At 38.6% G+C, this 26,226-nt stretch overlaps 1 protein-coding gene across 3 annotated transcripts in view; it reads right to left on the minus strand.

The window, feature by feature from the left end:
• Positions 1–487: 487 nt before the first annotated feature.
• LOC149319090 (dachshund homolog 1-like) overlaps positions 488–26,226 on the minus strand; it is a 426,364-nt gene continuing 400,625 nt past the window's right edge. For 2 of the 3 annotated variants that reach the window (XM_089511099.1, XM_089511097.1), the window contains 2 exons: positions 14,387–14,430; positions 488–3,141 (listed from right to left, as the gene is read on the minus strand). In XM_089511099.1, coding sequence (XP_089367225.1) covers positions 3,124–3,141; positions 14,387–14,430 — 62 coding nt within the window. In that variant the 3' untranslated portion in view covers positions 488–3,123. The remainder of the gene's footprint in view (positions 3,142–14,386; positions 14,431–26,226) is intronic. The other variant, XM_089511098.1, reaches the window with a different exon arrangement.

The following is a 26,226-nucleotide window of genomic DNA, read 5'->3' on the forward strand; positions in this document are numbered from 1 at the left end:
TCTTGTAGTTATGGAAATAACATGTTTTGTTCCATCAATGTGTCCACTTTACATTATTCAGCACAAAGCTTTGTAAAATAAGAATCCTGGGAATATCACAATATAAGGGGGGGGGAGGTACAAATAACAGCTTCATAAAGTGAGAAATGTACATAAATAAATCATGCAGATGGGGGCAGTTTGCTTAGCTGGCAAGAAACAAAATATGGAAAATCTGCTTGTTAAACAATAACCACAGAGTATGCTTTTATGATGTGTTTTTCTCCCTTCACCACAGTAATTCATATTAGAGGTAGAAGCAGTTGCATGTTAAATAAAATCATTCAGCATTGTTCTCCTCGCATTGCAAAAAGCTGACTTATGTTGTTTTAAGATGCCTCCCATTAGAAAGTAAATATTCCTCCGATGTTACGCATTTCACAAAATTCAATAAAGATGAACTGTAAATAAAGTCACAGGCAGATTTCAGACAGTTTTATTAGCAGATTGTTGAAAAGGAGGAGGGGGAAAAAAAGAAAATTAAATACAATACCAGTAAACGTGGTTCTCACATTGAAACCAGGCTCAAATAACTAGGCTACCATAGAAAATTTTTCCAATTCTTGCATTATGATGTAAAAACAGATTTTTGTACAGATTTTGTACAACAAAATTCATAATAACATTTTTTATCATTTTTAGAAAACTTTAAATATATAGATAAAAATAGACAATTTTCATAGGTCCTACATGAAGATGAGAATGTTCTGTTCCAAGGGCTTGCATAGAGCGCAAAGATGGTTATAATATAGAACAACTAGACATTAATATCTTTTAAGATTACAAAAAGCATTTAAAACAATAATATGAACACATTTCTTCATAATCTAGGCAAAGGGGAAAAAACTGTATTAACTAAAGAGGGGCAAAGAAACCCAAATTCGTCATACGGTAGCATTTCAGGAACATAATATTTACACTTGTTTTAATAAGATATACTTCTTTTCCCCATTATTCTCAGCATTTCCGTTTATGCATGTACCAAACCAAACAATGATGCATACCCAAAGATTCTGGAACGTATACACTGTAAAAATGGTTAAACCTACTTACAGGTGATTCTCTGCAAGGAGCAAGAGCAATGGAGACACTACTATAGATTTCATTTGTCATTTTTATTTTATTTTTTAAAAAACCTCTCCTCTCATATAAATAATTTAGCTGTTTGCCACAAAGTCCATCTAGCTGTTAACCCATTAAAGATTGAACTTTTAAAAAGGAATATGCATTTTCTGAATGTTTAGCACAATTAAAAATAAAAGAAAGGTGACAGGATGTTATGAAGTATCAGGTAATAATTTCTGAGTGACAAAACGTTCTTAACCTTTAAAAATTCGACAGGATGTTGTTGTTTTTTAAATGCTAGATGTAAAACCAATATGGGCCAAATCATTTTTAAGGCTTTGAAATACGTTATGAGCAAAGCTAACCAATTGTAAACACCAATATCTTGAATTTTTAAAAATAGAATTATTTAAATTTGGAAACAGGTATTGTTTTGACCGTCTGAATTACTTCAAGTGAGGCATTTTAAGAGTTCATGAATCTGATTATGTTTTCATACAACCATGCATATTGTATATGCATAAAAGATGGCACGCGAAGAAAGCATAATCACATGTGGTGACACTTATCTTCAAAGTAGTCTTTAAAGGGATAACCTGGAGGAATGTGCAGCGCAAAGAAGATAATTTAAAATATAATAAGCCCTGTGTTGCAGCTTGCTTCCAGTTATGAGCACAAAGAGGGAGAACAGATATCATAGCATTTATAAAGACAGTAAAAATAACACGTAACCAGCCTTGCCCAAGACACGGCAGGTAGGAAGGACAAAAGACTTCAACTTTATCACTTAGTTCTACGTGGTATTGGACTGATAACATCAAGTGTCTGATTAGCCTCTGGGAGTTTTTCCCCCTCCCCAGCAACGTTGAAGTAATATGACATTAATATATAAAAATATTTCTGGCAGGTTGACTTGTTCGTGAGCCACAATTCACTCTTAAAAGTGCTGTTTCACAGCACTGACCAATATACATATAAAAGTGGCCCCAGTCATCCCCAGACGCTTCAAATCCCATTCGTTAATACTGTGACTTCAGGACAAATATTTACATGCCTGCATGCGTTAAAATTAGAAAGGTGTCGTTCAGACCAACAGGGTGACAAAACGTATTATCTAAAATTGTTGTTTTCCTAAAATCTAGTATTCTACGGCATACATAATACCTTCTGGGTGTGGTTTGTGGTTATATACTGTACATGTGACCAACAGTTTCAGTAGGAAGCAACATCTTGTTGTTATTCCCCCTTTCCCAAACTACTGCCAGTTTACAATGAAAAATATTACAGATCTTTAAGCGTCTTTATTGATTTTGAGAGAGAGAGGATATTGTGAACAGAAACATCATAGAAACATGTTTATATACTGCAACTCCCACCCCTGCCGACACCAAGATAAAAGTGTTTGATTTCTGTAACATACTGCTGTGTTGGTCTCCTGGAAAGTATGTGGCAAAAAACAAGGGAACCAAGATTCTCTCCTAGAATTTGGAGTGGGGGGAAAACCCTGTGTAACATTTTGGCTATTCCTAGTCTGTGTTTGTAGGATTCTCATGTTCCTTTTTGAAAGATTCAATTCTGAACTGTCTTGCTGGTTTCCATACAGAGTAATAGTCTTTAGGTATAGAAGTGGACACTGTGGAAGTTTTGCTTGATGTGCTCAGTGAATTAAAGGACACAGTTTTCATTCCACAGCAAAGGAAATGCAAGTTCTTGCTCTGGCCAGTCTGTACTAGGAGATGTCCAACAGCAAAAGTCCTTTTAGCTAGCTGTCCAGATGGGTGCTACATCAGTTGTAGAGCCATTCTCTGCAACACAGGGAGAAGCCTCAGGAAACCAATGGAGGATGCTCTTGGAGAGAGCTTAGAATCTTTGCACATGGATACATGAAGCAGCCAAGTTGCCCAGAAAGCACCTTTGTTTTTGCAGAACTTCCAAAATGGTGAATGTATTACTGCAGAGTTCTTTGAATTGTAGCACTGATTTCTTCAGTTGAATAGGTTCAGTACATGACAGTAGTTTTCAAATAAAGTCGTCCATCTAAAACAGAAATAATAAGAAAAATGACTGAAAATATTTTCATCTATTAATATTGAATATAGCTACTCTTTAGAACAGAGAAGCTATGAAAGTGTATTAATAATAATAATAATAATAATAATAATAATAATAATAGTTTATTTTTATCCCGCTTTTCCAACTTTTGATCAAAGCGGCGTACAGATTTAGATAAAAAATACATCAAGATAAAACAATTAAAACAGCATTTAAAAACAATCACAATAACAACAATAGGGTCAGCTGAGTGGGGGGAATCCATAACATTGCAAGGTCATCGACAGAGGGGGTAAAACATAAAATGACATCTCATGGGGGGAAGGCTTGGGAGAAGAAAAAGGTCTTAAGATTCTTCTTAAAGAGATCTAAAGATGTGGTGGAGCGGAGCTCGTCTGGGAGATTATTCCATATTCTAGGGGCCGAGATAGAAAAGGCCCGTTGCGAGGTCCTCGCATAACGTGCAGTTGGGACCTCCAGCAAGTTCTTCCCTGTCGACCTGAGTGTGCGGGGTGGATTATATGGGGATAGGCGGTCCTCCAAGTACCCTGGGCCCAAGCCATTTAGGGCTTTATAGGTCATTACCAGCACCTTGTATTACGCCCGGAAGCAAATTGGCAGCCAATGGAGATCTTTCAAGATAGGTGTTATGTGGTCTGACCTGGAACACCCCGCGACCAGTCTCGCTGCCATATTTTGCACTAACTGTAGCTTCCAGGTTTGGTACAAGGGTTGCCCCATGTAGAGTGCATTGCAGAAATCCAATTGAGAGGTTACCAGAGCATGTACTACAGTTTCAAGGTCCCTCCGGTCCAGGTAGGGCCGCAGCTGGCATATCAGCCGAAGCTGATAACAAGCGCTCCTGACCACCGCATCCACCTGAGATGACAGCTGGAGCGACGAGTCCAGGAGCACTCCCATGCTGCGAACCGATTCCTTCAAGGGGAGCGTGACCCCGTTCAGGACAGGATGGCAAATCTCCCCACCTGGACCCGGGGAACCCATCACCAGTACTTCCGTTTTCTCTGGATTCAAACTGAGTTTGTTTTCCCTCATCCAGCCCATTACCGACTCCCAACAGGCATTTAGAGGCGAGATGCCATCCCTAGTCACTGCATCAGTCGGAGTCACAGAGAAACAAATTTGGGTGTCATCAGCATACTGATAACACTGCGCCCCGTATCTCCGGATGATCTCTCCCAGCGGTTTCGTGTAAATGTTAAATAGCGTGGCGGACAGAATAGCTCCTTGAGGGACACCAGATGTAAGTGCCCTCTTATCGGAGCAGACGTCCCCCAGCTGCACCATCTGGAATCTACCCGAGAGGTAGGAGCGGAACCACTGGAGCGCAGTGCCCCCAATACCTAACTCCCTCAGGCGTTCCAGAAGGATACCATGGTCAATGGTATCAAAAGCCGCTGAGATATCCAAAAGCACTAACAGGGACACGCTTCCCCTGTCCATGCCCAGACAGAGATCATCGACTAAGGCGGCCATGGCAGCCTCAACTCCACAGCCCGCCCGGAAGCCGGTTTGAAATGGGTATTTCATTTGTAATGATCATGTATACAGTTCATGCTTTATTTTAAGTCTACTGATACCTCCTTCATGTTTCTATAGTGCAAATACTGCAATACTTCATAAAGGTTTGTGGTTTTAGAGGATACTGCATCCAAGTCACCGTTATAACAATAGAGGTGTCTGTAGCAACTTCTACAGATCTCTTTATCTTTCACTGGAGAGACCACTTAACTTGCTTTAGTCAATATGGCAAGAGCAATGATAGCTATGTATCACTGCCATTAAATGGTACCGGCTATGAGCCATCTATGCCATTAGAAGATTACCAGTCATTTAGACTCTAAGTGTTTGCAGTTTTAAAAGTATACATCTTGAATGGGAGCTAGTAGCAAATAAGCAACCAAAATTAAGTAGCATAGCTCCATCTAGATAAACCAGTCAGAATCCCAGCAGGCAAATTCTGAAATACTTGCAGTTTCAAAACTTCAAAGGTACCCCATGTACACTACACATATTACAGTAATCCATCTTGGAGATTACCACAGCATGGATCACTGTGGCCAAACTCTGCTGCAAACAAGTCACAGTGTGTAAAAATATATTGTACCACTGAGATTCCATGGGCATCTAGAGAGCATCTTCCAAAATCTGTAAATGCTTATTTAGGTGGTGTGCAGTCTTCTTTAGAACAGGCTGATCACCAAGTCCTCAGACCCAGAATCCATCTAACAACAAAACCTCTTTGATTCTGTGCAAAATTAACACATGGCATTTTTTTTAAACGGAAAACAATATTTTCTGTGCAGGAAACCACATTTTCTGTGCTGAAGTTAATATTCCTCTCAGCAGATAAATATCGCTTTCCACGTGGAAAATAATGTAGTTTCATGTACAGGAAATGCTGTAGATTTGCATAGAATAAGTCCCAAACTGCAAAAATTCTCATTAATCTATGATGGTTCTGATCAAGGTTTCTCTGCAGTCAAGAAAGACTTTTATTTATTTATTTATTTATTTATTTATTTATTTATTTTACCATTTTGAAAGATTTTTCCAACCCTAATTCAGACTGAGTTTATTTGCCCTCTGCAACACAAGCAGGCTCAACCCTGCTCCCATCCAGATTTAAATTTTGGATAGTAACTGTTTTATTCTGCACTAGCTTAGTATTTGAAAGCAGCACTACAAAATGAAGGGATGGGTTGATTATGTGATTCAAAATCCTCTGTCTTGGGTGAGGATCAGAAGAGGTAACTACTCTCAAATGACTCTTCATTCTTCTCTCCAAAAGCTTATTGAAACTTAGAAATGTACGACCTTTTGCCGATCACTAATGGAGTAGATACATCCTCTTCTCCTTAACTGTAATGCAACTACACACATAACAGTAATGATTCTAAATATTTATTTATTTATTTATTTCAAGGATTTATATCCCACCTTTCTCCGACAATGGGATTCATGATGGCTGATTTAAGTTTAAAGTCATTAAAAAAACTAACCCATTAAAATAGATAAAACAAATCAGATCTCAAAAACTGCCATCTGCAAAACCCATGAAACTCTGAAGCCAAAAATGCTAAGCACTAATAAAAAGCCAATACTATAAAGATATGAATTTGGTCCCATTCTGCTGCTGGACCCTGACAGGTATGGAAATCACAAGAGGAATTTAACTCCTTTCTCCTGTCTTACAGGCTTGGGGGAATTTCACTTATCCAGCACTGAACTTGGTGGGATTATGGGATAATTAGATTTGGCGTGTTGTTTTAAATAGCTTGACCACTTGGTAAGCAGTGTGTGGGGGGGACAATGTGGCTGTATACTGTGATGGGCATCAACAGGCACTGACTGAATAGCAAAACACCTTCAGACTTGCTGACTCAACCTGGAGCCCTGCGTGTTCCAACTCACAACGTTGGGGCTGCAGTACCAGCAGTTAAGCACTGTGCCACCAGGGCTCTTAGAAGGATTGGGAAGAACTCTTGTATCAGCATGTGTGCCTGCACTGTGGCAGCTGCAGATATCAATGCAAATAGTTTAATCAAAGTAGCCTTAAGTTAAACTCATGTTTTGTGTCTTTTCTGTTCTCTTAGCGGGCAAGGAAAGGGGTAATGCAGTAAAACCAACAAACAAAATATTTAACAGATTAGTTTTTGAAATAGTCTCCAATGTTGTTTACACTTTTACATTTCAACTGAAAAAGTATTTCAAAAATATAGAATATGGAGTGCCAATTATATATTAACCCCTCTTTAGAGAGTAGAGGGTTTTTCCACCCAGAAGAAAATTACCGTGATTTGGAAGGAAAAAACAAGGTCTTTACAATATTGTTTGAGATCTATTTTTGACAGAGACAAAAAGCAGAGAAATAGAAGCATGTCATTTGTACTGTGTATTATCCATAAAAGAGAAGCTCTGGTGAAAAGGGTCTTCTCCAGAGAAAGGCACCATTGTTTAGCTGATAAATTTATGGAATCAGGCGAGGGAAGCATGAATTAGCACTTGGTCCAGCAAGGAACTAATTTTGGTTTGTTACATGCTACCTTTTCAACATCTGATACAAACCAGACCATAGTAACAGAAATTTTCAAGAGAGAGATCAATAAAATGAAAAGCCTTCGTCTAAATTAAAGGCTCTTAAAGAAATATCAAAAAGCACAGAGTGTATTTAATGGGATTTAACAGGAAAGCTAACCACACAAAAAGTTCACTACTACTGGGAAGACTGCTTTATTCACAAACAGATCTCATTAGAAAAAGTATAGTGGTTGTGTCTTCCCTTATCCAAAATACTTGGGACCAGAAGTGTTTTGGATTTTGGAGATTTTTAGATTTTGGAATATTTGCTTATACATAATGAGATATCTTGGAGATGGGATATAAATCTAAACATGACATTCATTCATGTTCTCTATAAACTTTATACACATAACATGAAGGTAATTTTATATAGAACATTTTTAATGATTTTGTACATGAAACAAAGTTTGTGTACACTAAACCATCAGAAAGGAAAGATCACTATCTCAGGGCCCATACAGTCAGGCCAAAATAAAGCTACTTCGGGTCACGTTGGAGGTATGCTGTTTAAATGACACACACATCTTAAGAGCCCAGAAACTGCACCATAGCTGCATTCCAGTCCTTAGGACTGGACTGTGGCTTTGGCACGGCTTCCAGCCTCTTAGGACGAATGAATCATTTAAACAGCATACCTCCAAAGTGACCTGAAGCAGCTTTATTGTGGCCTGTCTGTACAAGCTCTCAGATGCTATGTGGACAATTTTGGACTTTGGAGTATTTTGGATTTTGGAATTCTGGATAGGGGATACTCAACCTGTAGTAATGCTGTGACTGATGACATAAAAGGTTGAAGAGATGTAAGTGCAGGACAGCCATGTATCATACTTTACAGAAGAAAATATCTGAAGGGCTGTCAGTCCTCTCTTTCAAACTGTCCTCTATCTGAACGCTTGTCTAATCCAAGTCCATTTTAAAGAAGAAGAATGTAAAAAAAAAAGGAAAGCACAGAGATACATTGAAAGTTTCCCAATAGTTCATAATCTGGATAGCAAATGTAGCAGGTACATAGTGCATCTGATCACAGCCTTCTCCACTATACAGAGATGTACTGTATTTCCACTGAACTTGCAGAAATAATTTCTAAACCATCATCCATCCATAACGACTAGCATCTGGAAAGTCTATGCAAACTCCTGTATTATCGCCTCCACTACTCACGAAAGAGGTCAGGTTAGAATTCTATACCCTGACAGTCTAATTCGCTATGTATAGATTTGATGGCATGTTTTTTAAATGGAGGTGTGTTTTTTTAAATCGAGGAATGTTCAATGATATGACTACCTGGCACAAGGTTTTTGTTCTCTTGAATAATATATATTAAGATATTATGAGTTATAAGTTACTATCTGCTGATAGATTACTGCATGTACTATTTTGCACTTTTTTAAAAACTAAAGCTATAACATGAATCAGAACAAAAAAGTTGTTACGCACATATCAAATCTTGCATTGACGTCTTTAATCTATATCAGGAAAATTTCTAAATTTTATGTGTCTGTTTCTCACCCCTCCCCAACACAATTTCTTTTACAAAGGACATATACAGACATATCTTTCATATATGACAGGTTAGGTCCCAGACCACCAGTGTATAGAAAATATTATCTTAAATTGATTCACAGCCTTCCCCCCGCCACTTGCCAGTGCATTTAAAAACCTAAAAACATACTTACACTATCATTTTTAAGTACCAACAGTGCTAGGTCTAAAAATAGATGCAAAAGTAATAATATTTTTAAAAATGTCAGAAGACAACACTGAGACACAAAGTACACAAATGCTATAAAGAGATAGAGCTTGGATAACAACATGGTGCTGTACTGTATAACTGGAAAGTGCTGTATTAGCGAAGCACTTTAAAGTGAAGCACTTAAAGCAAGGTAGGTCTGTACACCAATCCAGTTAGAGGCTATATGCATGCAAGCGGCTTCGCTTATAAGGAAGGACTGATTAAAAGGACTGGTTAAAACCTGGTGATTTTAATTCAGTGATCCAAATCACAAAGAGAAAAAAAAGGCATTTAGATAATTCAATGCGTATTTCTTGCATTTCCTAAACTATAAGATGTATTCCAGTATATGAATCTACCATTAAATACAGCATTAACTATTACAGGAGGGTGCAAGGTATACAATTAATATATTTTTTCATGTACTCATATTTTTGAATTTTAGAAGTTGTTAAATGGCACCATGTTTATTTAATAGATACCTCGTCTCTGTCTAGCAGAAACCAGGGGCTGATAGCTACTAAATAAAGCATTTGTTTATATAAGATGAAAAGTAGATGTCCTTGCTAAGTTGAAAAATGAACAAACTGCAGAGCTCAAAATATTTAAAAGCAAAAACATCCAAAAAGGAACAGACAACATCACCTAGATGGGTGCATTCTAGTGATAAAAGGATATAAGTGCCCCATATAGACAGGACAAAATAAGATATCCGTTTTTATTGCCTTCTTAAAGGCCTCCAAAGATGTTGTATGGTGGATCTCTTCCAGCAGGTCATTCCAGATGCATGTGTCCTAAGAGTCCAGAAGCCACGCCAAAGCCATGCTCCAGTCCTCTGGTGCAGCTTCTGGCCTCTTAGGATGCGTGCATCATTTAAACAGCATACCTCCAAAATGATCCGAAGCAGCTTTATTTTGGCCTGCCTGGATGGGGTCATAGGAATCCAGTAGCACCTTTGAGATTACCTGGGTAAATGTAAGGTCTAGTTAAGATTTTTGTGGACTATGGCTCATCACATGCATGGTGTCACACCTCTGTGGCACTCCATGAATCTGAAGCAGTCGAAATATGTGCTAAAAATTTATTTTCCCCAGTTAATCTCAAAGGTCCTTCTGGATTCCTTTACTGCCTTTTAATGTGAAAATAGACTAAGATGGTTACGTGTTCAAATGCATCCTAATGATGTACACAATAGCATCTCGTGAACCAGGGCTAGATCCCAGAGCCAGTGACCATCTGCTAGCCCTTTACCACAACACCATAATACCAATGTTGCATAGCATTTAGAAGTGATCTATTCTGATGCTGAACTCAAAAAGATATTTTTCCAGTGCAGCTTTTCTCTCTCCCTCTCTGCTGAGTAAGTGCCCCCTCCCAGGATGATTTTTTTCTCTGAAGTCTCCAGGAATAGTGGATTAAATTTAAAATGGAATGAATCCAGGACTTGCAATAAGAAGATACAATTGCTGCATGCCCAACCTTCCTTTAACTGGATGGTGAATCACCAACACAAATTACCAGTTGAAAACATAATCCCCACAATCAATTGTTGAGAAGGATATTTCTATGAATGGGTTGAATTCTATTTCCCACAAAACCCACAAAGCTGGGTGAGAGCTAATATTTATGACAATATAACCAGAGGTATATTGAGTCTTTGGTCCAGTGTATATGCCTAGCAACTCAAAAGGGTGGTTGTTTACAGATCATGTTTAATGTTATTAGAATAATAGTTCCCATGTTCAGAAGACAGAGAAATGAGTCTTTCTATTCAAAGCACTGAAATTATTTCTTCTGCAGAATCCTTGATTCTCCATCAAACATCTCAAACGACTTTTCTTCATTCAACTGTTGGTAAGAAATCATGGCGAAAGCAAACTAAGGCCATTCTCTGCTCTTACTTCAAATGCACATTTTTCTTAGTGCAAAATACAGTGTCAACCCATTACAAAAGAATTCTTATATACTTTTAATTGCAATGCCTCCTAATGACATTCCCACAGTGGATTTTCTTTATGCTCTTTCTCTCTTATACTTTTCCAAAGCCTACTTTCATACAAATGCACTCTCCACCCGTTCTTCTCCTTCTGAAAGATCTTTCCAAGCTTCAACAAAATGGACCATCTTCCCACCACCTATTCAATGGATATTCTCTCAGCCTTTTCTGTCAGTCTTCGTTTCTTGTTAGCTTTGTGTCAAGAGTGAAAGGGAAACTGCATAATTTTTTAGAAAGGCATCCTTTCCCCCAAGAAAATGAAAAAGGGGGAGGGGGGAAACCATCGACAAGGATCTCAGAGAAAATCTCCCCCTCAATTCTTAGGCTAACATCAGAAATCTAGCCCAGGAGACAATGAAGTATTAACATGTTTGTTTGAAAATACAAAAAAATAAAAAATAAAAAAAAAATCATTATCTGTTTTTGGGAATAGCAAGATATAATTATTCTACCTGAATAATAATAATAAATAAATATTTTCTACACTAAGACTATTACACAAATTGTGGCCGGAATACATACTATGCAATATTCAATAGAACCTCTGCTTTCTGGAATGGATAAGAGCTAATGAGTAGTGAGTATAGTGCCTATCCCAGGCTCAGCGAAGGCAGCAGAAGCTGGCTGTGGAGAGGGATGGGGCAGCAGTGGAATTCCCCTGCTTCAGTTGGAGGGCAAGACTATGGAGTTTATCGCATTTAGCTTAGAATGGCCCCTGAGCGTTCTTAAAGGGACCATTCTGGGGATGGGAGACGGCAGGGAACGCTGTATATCGCACAGCGAGAACGCCGCCGCTGAACGTTCCCCTTCCATTCTGAAAGCGTTCTAGAGGGACGATTTTTGAGAACACTTGAGAAAGAGTTCCCGAAAATCAGCCCTGGTTAAAGCCTCTTTTCTACTCAACAATCTCCAAAAGTGAGGAAGAGGCCTCAACCTTGCCTCCGTCCTAAACAGAAGTGTTGGCTTTATGCAGGTTTATGGTGCAAGAAACTGAGAGAGCATCTTCTTCTAGGGCACAGTATTAGTTTAGACTAGGGCATGACTTAAAGGTAAGGGCATGTTCCACTTGGGAAAAGAAGGAAGCAGGGGGTGGGGGTGGTGTTACTGTGCTGATTCTGATACAGAAGGGGGAGAGAGAGAAATAGGGAATATTTAATTCTAAAACAGTAGTAAAAGCATAGTTGCTAGATGATTCTTGTATTGCGTACACATAAGAAGGGATGCTTGTTCCTCAGAGAGGCTAGATGTTGCCCACCCTCATGATAGATGCTAATGAATCAGAAATGTGGCTGGTGAGATCAGGCAGAGGAAACGATTGACACAGTGGCAATCATTTACAGTTCCATGTGGATGCGTGCAGGAAAGGATATCTGTATTCACAAACTTTTCTCTTAGCTGGATTGGACTGAACGAGGATACATAAAATAAAGTCAAACTTTTTATTTGAATAAAAATAAACCTCTTCTTACTAGTTAAAGAATGTAATCATCAGCATTTCCTGTTAGGATTTAACTTTATTGAAAAATGACAGCTATTTTTGTTTCTTTAGCAGCTATCTGCTTGTGGGCACCTGTAGCCTAATGAGATTTTGCCATTTTTTGAAAGAACAGCTGTACATGTGTGCCCAAGTGCACATAACCTCTTCATCCAATTGTTGATAAAAGCATCTCTGACCCATAGCTCAAGCACATTTTAAATTACATAACTGCTGGGCTTATTTGTTTTACTAAGATGGGGGTAAATGTGAATTACAGTGTAATCCTAAACTTCCATTCAGTCCAATGTTTTAATAATTGAAGGAAAAGGAACAAGAACAATAAAACAGGAGACAAAGGCAAACAAATGGGAGATGATTCATGCAGTGTCTGATAAAACAAGCATCAGGAAATCCAAATAAAAGCAAGCATCTTGCAACAGATGGAAAAGATCTTAAACAAACGGTAACCCTTATCCAAAACACTTACTAGGAAGTAGCTAATTAAGTGCATACTCATTTTTGCCTTGCTGATTTAAGATATTTAAAATGCAGAAAAGGGATATCTTATTTATCATGCAGCCAATACAACAGTTAGAATCTAAGCTCTTGATCACAGGTATGCTTTTGAGATAAAGTTGATACATATTAAAAGAATATAAAAAGGAATTTCTAAAAGAAGGTAAATTTGTAAGCTGCCCCAGAAAGTCTACATAATGAACACATATAACAAAGCTCTGTATCTTAGCTAGTACCTATAAGTATGCATAATATGTAGATCATTTTAGGGCTAACACTCATCTAGGTGGTAGTGACTAAAGAGATTCACACTTTTCCAGCCATAGTGACAGATATATAAGCTGGAAGTACTGGAGACTGGACCAGAAAGTTCTGCTCTATTAGAATTCTATTAGAGCATTCTAATATTCAATCCCAGGCCTGCCAAACATACAGCCCATGGGCCACTTGTGGCCCACCAAGGGATTTGGGATGGTCCATGAGGACTTCAAGGCTCCTCTGCTGCCCAGCTTTCTCTTGGATAAGAGTTGGACTGTGGAGTAGGTGGAAGGGCAAATGTATGCCCCTAGCCCAAACCTCCTCTGCAGCCCAGATTTCTCCCAGGAAAGAGCCGGGCTGTGGAGGAGGCGGAAGGGCCAATACTTGTTCCTGAAGGCTCCTCCACAGCTTAGTCTTCTCCTAAGGAGAAGGCTGGGCAGAGGAGGAGGAGGAGGAGGGGGAATTAATATTAATATTTTTTTTAATACTGTAAGCTGCTCTGGGTCCCAGTTTTAGGAAAAGGGCAGGAAATAATAATAATAATAATAATAATAATAATAATAATAATATATTTTGTTCATTAATTATATTTTTACTTGGAATGTGAACTGCTATAAAACTATCTGAGGCCTGAAGAAGTTTAGCCTATTTTAATTGTGGCCCCAACCTATTAGTTGTGCAGGTCTGCCCTACTCAATTAGAACTGTACTGTTCTAATCTGTTAGAACTCTTATCAGAGTACTCTATTTCTGAGTTAATGCTTTGGTGGGGGAAATGTTGCCCATGGGCCACTTACAGCCCCCAGGTTGATTTTTTTCCCCACCATATTTTGAGGTAGGTCTGGAATAGGCTTCCAGGTCGTGTTGCAAAAAAGGGCCTCTCCTGGGCCTAAAGTGGTCAGGGGTGGAGTAGGGAGAAGATTTTAGGGGCAAAATAACTACTACTACTACTACTACTACTGACTGAGGGGTGTAGCCCAGTGAGGACTCCTGGGGGCAATTCACATTGGGATAATTAAAAAAATATTTTTAAACAACCCAGATAATTTTAGGTGCCAGGTGAGCTTGGCTACCATTTTGTTTTTACTTTTATGAACAGCACAAAAGAAATTGCAGGAAAATGAAAAACAAGATGACCAATTACTTACAATCACTGAACCTGCATTTCTAAAGCACTGCATTCCGGTCACTTCTATTAGAAGAAAAAAAGGGGAAAACAGGGGGGGGGGGGTAAACAAATGTCTGAGTAAACCACAGACTGTGAAGTTATTGCTAAGTATAATTAGCTTGTGATCCTCCATGTTCGTGGGTTCAACTCAACTTTATGTAAAAAAAAAAATTAATCCACTGTACAAAAGTTACATGTGAATCAGTATATTACTCATATTTAGTCATATCCCCAGATATTTCTCAGCACTTTCCAAGAATGAAGAAGTGTGCTGTGATGATGCACAAGGGCCTAAAAAATGAAATGCTTAATTCTGTGTTAGTGGAATGCTGTGAAGTAACGGTTTGTTAACAGATAGATCAGGAGTGCTTATTCTGTAAATGTGACATATCTGGTACATTTATTCCTGCCCTGTTTTTCCTCTGTAATATTATGTATTTATTTCATACATATCATTCTCTTCTTCAGACAGATCGGAGCATCTTGCATAGGACATCAGGTGGTGTCCTATCTATATTCCAGTACATGTCACAGTGGACAAGATCCAGTGATTTCTTCTAGCTTCCATGGCAGCAAAGCAGCAAATCTGTTTTGGGTTTTAGACTGAACTGTAAAGGGATTCCTATTTTGGAGGTAAAGTTCAATATCTTAGATACTTGGAAGTCAACTATGCCACTGACAGAATCTATAAAGCTCTACAGGTAGCCCTATGCATTGAAGTAGATTTGCCTTGTGCTTTTCCTGTTCATTGCTTGGCTTATTGTTTATAGCTAGAGATCTTTGCAAAAATTCAAATGCACCAACAAGAACATGATTCAAAAAATTAATTTGCTACTGATATAGAACATAGTAACTAATATCCAGAGACAAGGAAAGCTCCTAAAAACAATGAATCAAAGAATCAAAGAAAACAATAAAATGATAAACCCAATTATTGTAAGCCAGCTCATAGCCGTCTTCAAAAAAGGTGTATGGGGCTGAAAAAGTGTCTATGGTTTGAGCCTACTTGAGGTTGGCTTGGAGGCGTGGTGTTTAGATGTGTCACAGCACCAACTGGGATAGAAGTTGCAGCGGTGATTACACGCCGGCCAACTTCTCTCCCGCTTAGGGGCATGGCACTTAGACGCCACTTTCCTCAGAGTCCACTTTTCCAAGTGAAAAGCCAGCTCTTCGGGAGAAGGGGCGCCTTCTTTCTGCCCCAAATAGGAGTGGAATCTGGCTGGATTGGGGACAGGCATCTGTTTGCCATAGCTCCAATCCTGCCTCAAAGGCAGCTCTAAGCTGCCCCTTTTGGGCTGTATGTATCCCCCCAAAGAAAAATAAATTATCATTGCCATATTCATTGCCATGTTAGGGAGTTACTATAAAACTTCACTGTGATCTAGGATAGCATCTTTCATATGGATCCCTGCAGCAGCCAGTATAAAACAAGCAAGCAAACAAACAAACAAAAACCCTGCCTTGGAAGTCACAAAACAATATTTGTCAATATATATTACCAATAAAACAGAATGTAAGCCGAGTACATAGGACAAGTTTATTATTACATTATGTGACTTCACGTCAACTCCAATGTAAGACAATTCTCTCACAGAGCTTTCTTGGCAAGATTTATTCAGAGTTTACCATTGCCTTCTGCTTTGGTTAACTTGATCAAGGTCACCTGTGGGTTTCCATTGTTGAATGGGGATTCAAAATCTGGTCACTTAGGCGGGTTACAGACCGCCATAAGGGATGTCCTCAGGACGTCCTAGGTTTAAAAAGGGGCATCACTTCTTGACGCCCCCAAGCCTAACACGTCCTGAGGACGTACAAGATGGAGGCGCCTCATCTACATGGGGGCCACCATGATGGCGTCACGAATGTGCCACCTCCAAATGAGGCAGCGCGGATGTGACGCCGTCACGCCACATGAGGGCGCTTAGTGCGCCCTTTCGTGGGTGCAGGAAGGAGCTCTGAAACGGAGCTCCTTCCTGGTCTTGCGTTGCTGGTGCAGCCTTTAGATGGCTCCGCCCAGTGACACAGAGGAGAAAGGGGCCAAGCAGCCCTTTTCTCCTCCTCCCTGCCGCCGCGGGGTGTCCTTGGGGCTTGAAGCCCCAAGGACACCCCTTTCCAGGCTTTGGGGAAGTGGCCTTTTGCCACTTCCCCACGGCCTGGAAAGTGGCAGATCGGAGCCTCAGCGGCTGCCGCTCTGGCCACTGAGGCCCTGATCCGGCAGGGAAAGGGGCGGGTGCAGGCCACCGCTTTTCGGCGGTCTGTAACGCGCCTTAAAAATCCTAGTCCAGCACTCAAACAACTACACCACACCAGCTCTTCCATAAGACAAGCATATGGGACAAATGTTCTAAGTACATAGGACAACACCACATATCATATGAAAAATAGTTCAGCCCTGCAGTTCCACAAAGACATCTACACAGAACTAGAGGATAGCAATAGCAAGTATATTTCTATAGCACTTACTGATGTACTAAGTGGTTTACAAAGTGTAAGCTAATTGCTCCCAACAAGCTGGGTACTCATTTTAGCAACCTATGGAAGGATGCTAGGCTGAGTCGACCTGGAGCCCCTGGCTGGTATTGAACTCACAACCTTGTGGTTTGTGAGTGAGTGGCTGCAGTAGAAACATTTAAGCACTGTGCCACCAAGGCTACAGAGGAGTTTGATAGTGTTGACTATTAAACCATAGCTTGTGTCAAAGAAACAGAAAGCTCTGAAATCTTGCCTAAGGTCAGGAAAAGGCTGACCATGAAGACTCTGGTAAGGTCATGTAATACTTACAAAGACAAATAAGATTTTTGCTGTATGTGACAATGCACTTTGGATTTTTTTTCCACACACAAAAAACTATATTTCACTATAATATCTATGGAATGATGATCAAAGAGGGCAAATAAAATACAATAAATAATACAGTAAATTCCCTGTGTGCACTGAGCGTCTATTCTAGGTGTCTCAGAATCCTCTGCATTGTGTAGGCTCCTTGGAGCGCAATCTGTAAAGCATTTCTGCAGGGGGAAAAAGTATTACTATGAATGAACTGAGGTGAAAGATGGAAGAGTCTGTATGTCTTTCATGGATGTGCTACAGTTGGTGCAGTCACAGTCCTTTAACAGTACTGCACTAACATTAGTGAAAACAGGTGAAACCTACTGATACTGATGTATGTTGGTACACAAGTGATATTTAGCATCATTTAAAAATAAACCTTTTAAAATTAAGGCACTAAATTACAGGTGAGGTGCTGCCTCCTGAGGTATGATGCTACAATGGCTACTTTTGGACACATAGAGGTATATGGCCTATTATATTTGTTTCTGCTGCTACAGCAGCAACATTCCCCCCACACCTTTCCTTTAAAACATGCACACAGGAAGTGTTTGGCATGTTTTAAGCTTATATATGCCCTGTAGAGGTTTCTGAGAGAATGAAACAAACACAGCACAACTCTCCTTGTTGTTGTGTTAAAGAGATATTGTGCTTTTCTGTAATAATCACAGTGGCAGATTCAGTGATGGCAGGCAGCAAACGGGATCCTAAAATCTGGGTAGAGGGGAAGAGTGTGTGGTCTGCACCACTATACTAAATATAACAGGGAAGGAAAAATGGTATACATAACATAATTTATTGGGCATTTGACTTTTAGTATCAAAACATTTGAGCCAGCATGGTATACTGGTTTGATAATTCGACTCTGACTCTGGAGGGTGTGAATCCCAGATCAACCATGAAAATTTACTAGGTGGCTTTGGGCAAGTCACATACTCTCTGTGTCAAAAAAAAACAACCCATGATAGGTTCACTTCAGGGCTGCCATAAGTGGGAAACAACGTGAAGGCACACAGTGACAACAAGAATGAAAACATTTACTTAGGAGTGATTCCAATACAACATTACCAAGGGTAACCAAAACTGGTTTGAGTGCTGGATCAGGATTCTGCAAGACCAGGGTTCAAATTTCTACTTGGACATGGAAAACCACTAGATTATCTTGGGCAAGTCATACGCTGTCTGCAACCTCCCTCTGAACAAGTATCACCAAGAAAACTCCATGGTGAGCCTTAGGCTCATCAAAAGACAGAAGCAACGTGAAGACACACAGCAACAACCAAAAATGTCTTCTTTACTATTGCAAAACAACGACATGGAAAATTGTTTTTATTTCTCTTTGAAATCTCTTGAATTTTTAAAATAAAGAAATAGTATATCATTAAAATCTCTTATTTTATTTCTGTTTAGGTGTACCATAAGATCAGGCTGCCCAACAGTAGCTAGAAACATGGTTAAAAAAAAGGTAATGACTGATCAGCAAGCAGGGATTCTTTCACTCCCCTACCCAACTAAACCAAGAATTGGGTGCACAAATACAAGTTACAGACAGAGAAGAGTTGCTTTTGTATGTGACTGATATACAAGTTCTATGCAGTTGGCTGTGAATGATTTAAAGTATGTCTGAACTACATGATTTCTGGGGGGATACCACATTTCAACAGTGTAGTCATACAGAATTTTGGTACCAACTCATTTTGTTCAACAGGATATTATCATCTATTTAAAAATATCAATTTTAAGTAATGGGAAGCACCAAATAAATTGTTCAGAGGGAGGTTGCAGACAGCGTATGACTTGCCCAAGATACTACACATATTCATAATGGCTATTAGGGAGAGTTGTCAAAGTCTTGTCATTCAATGCAGCTTATGAAGTACAATTATATATCTGTTCAGAAGTAAGCCACATTTGGATTTATCCCCAAATAAGTGCAACCTTAATCAACAATTCAAACACCAACCTGCTCCATGCAAAATATTGAAAAGTTATCAACTGACAGGTAGTATCTGGCCTTTTTAGAACCAATTAGTAATCTTGATCTGGGATCTGGGGCCCTACTTCTGATATTTTACTATACTTTTCCTAGTCTTCTCTACCCCCAACCCCTCCCCAAATTCTTTTTTTCCTCTTAATTTTTCCAAGTGGTGGACTCTGGTTTAATGCATCTTCTTCTGGTTATTAGCTGGGAGTCATGACTTATAAGCTGAAGAGGAAGGCACTGGAGATCTCACTCATAATGTAGAGGCAACTCCAGCTTATCACAAAATATAGTGTATATGCAAAACAAGCTGCGGCCTTCTGTAGCTCCTCGGGGTAGTATGCCCTAAGAAAAGCATTTCTTATATTTAAACTTCACAGTGTCAAATGAATACTTAACACTTTAATGTGTGCTGCATTGGCTGTGTGTCCAATTAAAAAGTTCCTGAGCAGAACGGCAACATTATAAGTGTTATAGATAAATAAAAGAGACAAAACTGTTTTGTAATGCAGTTTTGTCTTCATACTAATTTGATGCTTTTACGGATGCGTAGCTGTAAGGACTTTGACTGTGTGGCAGTGTCACATTACAACTTCACCTGTCTTTATAACAAAGACAGTTATAAGTATCTGATATAATTTTCCATGTATATTGTTTGTATGTGAGTAAGGGTATATATAGCAAGTAGAGGAAGAAGGGGAACCTTTTTTGTGAAAATAATCCAAGATCCAAGGGGCACTTTAAAATCTCTTTGTCTTTATAAGTGGCACTTTCTCATAGCATTCTTACATAGCGCCTACCTCTAAGCTGCAGAGAGAGCTATTATATTTTTAAACCGATTTTTACATACCTTTCTACTTGTTAGGGAGTTCTACTTGAGTGAAAATTTTAAGCAATAAAAGGAGGGGCATGTAAAAATTGGGGGGGAGAGAGAACCTTTTATGCACCTTTATTGAATAAATGTGTTACATTGTCCTCTGAATCCACAATGGTTTGCATAGTTCAAGTGTGGGCTTATTGTTCTTACAGTGTTGTACTTATCCTTGAAAAATGAATATCCAGTTCATAAATCTTATTATGTACTATGTTAAATTCTGTATAGCAGCAATCTTGCATTGTAACCATCTCTTTGCATTCCCCCATTACTATCTGCTACAATATTAACTACTTGATACATTACCTTGGGATATAGGTGGTCCCCTTCTCAAGTAATAGCCTTAACCTTTGCCTCTGAAAGACTAATCACTGTCCTTTTAGATCCATAACTTTTATAGAAACTGCTTTCTGCAAAGCACTTCATCACATTTCATCTCCTAATGTGTTCCTATTCTGACTTTAACACCACAGCTTTAATATTCCTGCTTGAACCATTGTTTCATCCTTTGAATTCTGTTCCATACAAGGTGGTGTTATTATTACTTCAAATAAATGCTTTTACTACACTTGATTATGACCTATCCTTGCTGTGATAAGGTTTAAACCCGTTTAGTCAATATTGCTGCATTAATATTGAAGCAGCTGGCTTTCCTCTGTTCTTGGTATTTTTAAGTGGATTTTTACATAGACTTATTTACAAATGAGATTTTAAAATAGCGATGCTCACAGAAAAATAATTACTTTATTAATGCTTTATGTTCTTTTTTAGATTAGGTTTATAGTATGCATACATTTAATTTTATTCTTTTTATAGTTTATATTGATTTTTATTATTTTGTGATATTGATTATGATTTTCTGAATTTGCCTTATAAGTCAGATCAAGGCTGCTGTTCTGTCATTGGAAGTAGAACATCAATTTAATCAGTTAAGAATAATAAAAATAAAAGCCATCACCATTGCTATTTCGATAATAATAAATGAAAAACAAAAATTCCTTGCTAATCAGTAAAGATTCTGGAAAATATTAAATGTTGACGATTATGTTATTGATATTAAGGTGACAATCTATCTTACTTCACCTGAAGTAGGATAATAACACTTTTATATTTTAAATGCTATTATCAATTAATTGACTCAGAATATGTAATAATGTATTTGGTGTTTTTTTTCATATGTTGTGAGCCTAAAGAGAGCGTTTTTTTAAAAAAACACTTCAATTATAAAAACATTTAAAACATACAAACTTGTGCAACTTTTATTTTAATGAAGATGAGAAGTTCATTAAAGAAGATAAATATTTCATTAGATGTTAAATAAAACAAAGAGATTTTTTGGCTTCTCTCAGCACAAAATTCCTTTGAAAGATTAATTAATACATGCAAATTATGCAAATTAGACCCATGCAAATATTTTATGAAGACAATTAAGGGAACCATTAATTACTGCTTTTTTTGCTTCAGTGAGATTCATTCATTTAATTTTAATTTCACTTTAACTGTTCTGATGTATAATCTTGCAGCTAAGAACTTTATCTTTCCTGGTGGGTCACTTAAACTTATAAATTTCATCAAGTGAGCAGCAACCAGAATCTGAACAGATACTCTCTGGGCTATGTTGAGTATCAAGAGGAAATTTTTGACACAATGCACTTTGAGAAACTGGGAAACTGAAAGGGAATGTGAGCTCATTCTTGGACAAGGTTCAACTGCTGAAAAAGCAATTAATTTGCTTTGGCTGTGCTAATATAGGGGAATTAGAAAGTGTGACACAAGACAAATAGAAATAATTAGTTCTCCAAAATGATGTTCTCATTAATATGGTTTGAACAGTAGAAATATAAAAAAAGCCCACAACATTATTGTGGCTTGTCTGCATTCTGTCCCCAGCCACAAGAATCAAAATAGCTGGAGAAAATGCAGTTCTTAACCTTTAAAAATCCCTACAGTAACAATGTTTGCTTTTCAAAAATGATGCAGTGAAATAGGAATTTTTGCATGCAATGGATCTGGTAATTTCCAGAGCAATGCAGTGCTACATGTCTATTAAGAAATAAATCTTTGTTTGCTCAGTAGAAAAAGTGTATGAGTTTGCACCCTTATACAACAATGCTATACAGATTTCAAGGGAGTAGGTTCTACTGAGCTCAGTAGCACACTGCCTGAGTAGACTTATAAAGGATTATTCAGTGTGTTTCTAAAATGCAATTGATCTCTCTGTCTCTCTCTCTCTAACACACACTCTGTTTAGCCTTCCCAGGGTAGGCTTCAGTGCTGTTTATTTTCATCAAATGTAATGGCTCATATATGGCAATAATACATATCATGCTTATGTTGTCATTTAAACTGTAGCAGAAGTAGCATTATCCTATCAAAACTTTCCCTAATGCCCTCTTTTTTTATTTAATAGCATAAAAGTTTTCTGTACACTGAGTTGAAACAAAGGGCCAAGTACTCAAGGAAGTAAATTTGCTGCCGTTTTATACATTTGGGCTTATTGCAAATGAGAATAGGCAGGAATTACACTTTTACCAATTCCTGAAAAAGCTAGCCCGCTCAGATTAGGAATGAGAAAAGTCCCAGTCCCCTGTCAGTAACTACTGTAGAGGGTCAATTGGTTGCAAACATTACTCTCCTGGCATGGAGGAGCACCACAGATGGGAGCTGTGACAGATGTTCCCATGTAGAAGGTGGCTGTAGGTAGAAAGTCCTGAAGAGGAGGCATTCCATTGTCAGATCAGATCAAATCAGAGATGGTTTGGTATAGGCTCCCAACCTCAGAGAAATATCTACACAGGCTCAGGTCACAGCTTATGAAGCTGTAGATCACCCTCAGATCATAGGCATCTGTAAACCAGATATTTAAGGATCCTAGTAGTACCATGGCACATAACACTCCTTATTGCATTCTTTACTTTATTTTATTTTTGCCTGAGTCAAAACTTTCTCAAGAGTCCAGAATTTTAAATCCTTCCCTCTATGTTCAAGATTCTGAAAATAGTTCACTGATGTTACCTGCATTTTGCATGTTCTAATACTGCTTTCAAGAGGCAGATGATACAGTGTTTTAGGTGTTGGACTCTGGAGACCAGGGTTTGATTACCTGCTTGGCTATGGAAACCCACTGTGTGACCTTAGTGAGTCACACACTCTCAACCCCAGAAAACCCTGTGATAGGGTTGCCTTAGGGTTACCATAAGTCAGAAATCTGAACAGTAAGCTGTCAGAACGGGGTGGGGGGGGGGAGCAGGCCTTTTGGCCATTACAGATAGGGCGCTTGACTGTGTGGCAAACCCTTTCAGTGTTACTCAGAAATAACACTTTGCTTTGTATTGAGCTGCAAAACTCACACCTTCCTACTAACAGGAGTTTGGGAACCATGCATTTCTCCAGATGTGGTTAGACAACAACTCACAGCAAACCCAGTCAGTATAATCCATGGTAACAAACACAAGGAATCCAACAATTTAATAGCTATCTCTGCTCTAAAGACTAACCCAAGTAGTTGGTACTCCCAGGATTTCAGCTAAAATCAGCCCAATAGTAGACTATTCAACTTACTTGAAAGAACATCAACATTAGCAGAACAACAAAGTAAAATAAAGCAGAACACCCTTTCAAAAACAAAGAGGGCTATCCCCCTGAAAGAGTTAAATGAGTACTGAACATGCTGAGTAGCCATGGAGTATAGAATGAAAGTTGGAAAAGAACAATGAAATATGGGGAAAGGTTGGAACAGAATGAAGAGGATAACTGACTGGAGCTTTGAACATGCACACTACTTATACAGATGAGAATATACTGTACTGCCTTATTGCTGGTCCCAGAAATCCTTTAATAAAGAAGGCATAGCATTCTGTTTGTTTAAATGGAAAGGTCATGATATCTTGGTGTTAGAATGATAAGGGGTTTATCAGGAAGTGAGGCAACAGTAAAGTGTTTGGAGCGTGGGACCAGAGCTCTCTGACAGAGGAAGCTAAACGTCTCACAAAACTGCAATGCCCAGAATTCCTTAGTATTGAGCCATGGAAGTTAAAGTAGTGTCAAACTGAATGCAGCCACAGTGATCATGTACATGAGATACAAACAAGAAAATAATCTGCAAGCCCTCTCTTGCTTGGAAATAGATGTCTGGCTGTGGAAAAGATATGCAAATAACTTGTTATGAATTATATAACACACGTCTTAACTACAATATTTTTTTCTTGTGAAATACTAGCTGTGCTGAACATTTGCATTGACCGTGAACATCCAACTTAATGTTTATTAGACCTTGGAATTCATTTTTGTGCATGGGTTATTTTACAACTTTTTAGAATATCATGTTTGAGAAGAGCTTTCAACTGATTAATCATTTATTTTTTAGAAAGGGCAATGGGAAAGTATCTTCTTTCACACACCTCTAAGAATGTATGTTGTAAAACAAGATGGGAACTGCAGAATGCAGCCACTTCTCTTTAACTGTGAAATGTTTATGTCTGCAACTTTGAAAGAAACTCACTTTCTTCCCCCAAAAAAGAAAGTGAAATGTTTAAGTTAGTGCTTTGATTCTGCCTCTGGCTTTGCTTTCCTAGGTGATAAATAGAATGACTGTCTAGTTTAAAGGTTTAGCTAACAATGACCTATGAACACTATGAAACAATAGCCTATTTATAGGTTACTCCCAGCAATCAATACCACCTTTTGTTTAACTTAATCAAAGTTGTCTTTAATTGATTAGCTTGAGCTGAAAAGCTGCCAAAATACAGAGTGGTGTGCCAGGAGACAGGAAACAAATTTATTATTGTTTAGTTTTTGTGCTCTGCAGTATAATTCCACTGTTTATCCTTGGTTAAGAGGAAAAAGCTGTATGTAAGGTAAAGGACATAATTACCGCATGTTTTCCTAGTGATGATTTGGGCCTCAATTATATATGACAGACAAATCAGGGAAATGTTCTCGAGGCCATAAACTGTACTATTAGCTTTTCTTTTCTTTCTATACCTAATGTTTCAATGATAACTGAAACAAGCATCTGCTACATGCAATAATTTGCATTCAACTGCTGAATGGGAAACTTAGTACCACCTTGGTTTTAATTTGCAAGACTGAAACATGAAATCTCATGAGCTGCCAAATGTTTAGTATTGTCAAATACTAAACATTAAAGTCAAGTGCTGAAATCATATTATCTGTGTAGATAATCTCAAAAATGTTCTTACACACTGTTGATGGAATTGTTTTCATACCATAATTATGTTTAATTGTTGCTGTTATTGTGTACTTTCAAGTACTTTCCTACCCTAGGGTGATCCTGTTACTGGATTTACACAGCCAGGCTTGTTCATAGGGGGTTTGCCTTTGCCTTCTTCTGAGGCTGAGAGAGAGTGACTTGCTCAAGTTAACCCATTCAATAGTTGAACGGGGAGTTTCACCCTGCTCTCCGGAGTTGTAGTCCAACACCCAAACCACTACATCAATCTAGCAGTGCAGGAAGTACTTAGGTGACATGGTCTAAGTAAGAACAAAGCAGATGCCAATTGATATCAAATTCATTGGAAACACTGTATATTACTGTGAACTAAGTGGGTATAAAATACAGCACATATCCTTTGTAAAAGAATAAAAGATTATTTGACATGGACTTGCTGTGAGAGATGACAGCTTGCAGCTTTCTTCCAGAGTGCAAACAACAAAGTATCTGTTCCAGGGAGCCAATGGAAGTTACTTGTATTTCCTGGTTTCAACAGCAGATTTTATTTTCTTACTAGAAATAATAGGTCCAGCTACACATTAGAACACCACCTGTTCAACAGATATCAAGTAATAAATCATGTCCAGTTCTTCCTCCCTCCACCAGCTCACACACATGTGATGGTTTAAGGTGGGAGTAGCTTGGATTTTTGTTACTGTAGCATAAACAGTAGCTGGTCCTGTAGCAGCAAGTAACTTCTCACATGGGTGGACTAGTCTAAGATTTAAAACATAAGGCCTAAGTGATGTTGTGTGCCGTCAAGCAGGGACGTAGCCAAGGGGGGTGTTCTTGGGGTCCAGACCCCCCCTTCCATTAGAAAAATGAATGGCGTGTGCTGCTGCGCCACCGCACCCAAGCCCCATTATAATGGTGGCACTTAGTCTGGACACCCCCTTCCTAAAA

The sequence above is a fragment of the Sceloporus occidentalis genome, unplaced genomic scaffold (genome assembly GCF_023333645.1).
Source record: "Sceloporus occidentalis isolate IW3139 unplaced genomic scaffold, rSceOcc1.0.p SCAF_2, whole genome shotgun sequence".
NCBI lineage: Eukaryota > Metazoa > Chordata > Lepidosauria > Squamata > Phrynosomatidae > Sceloporus > Sceloporus occidentalis.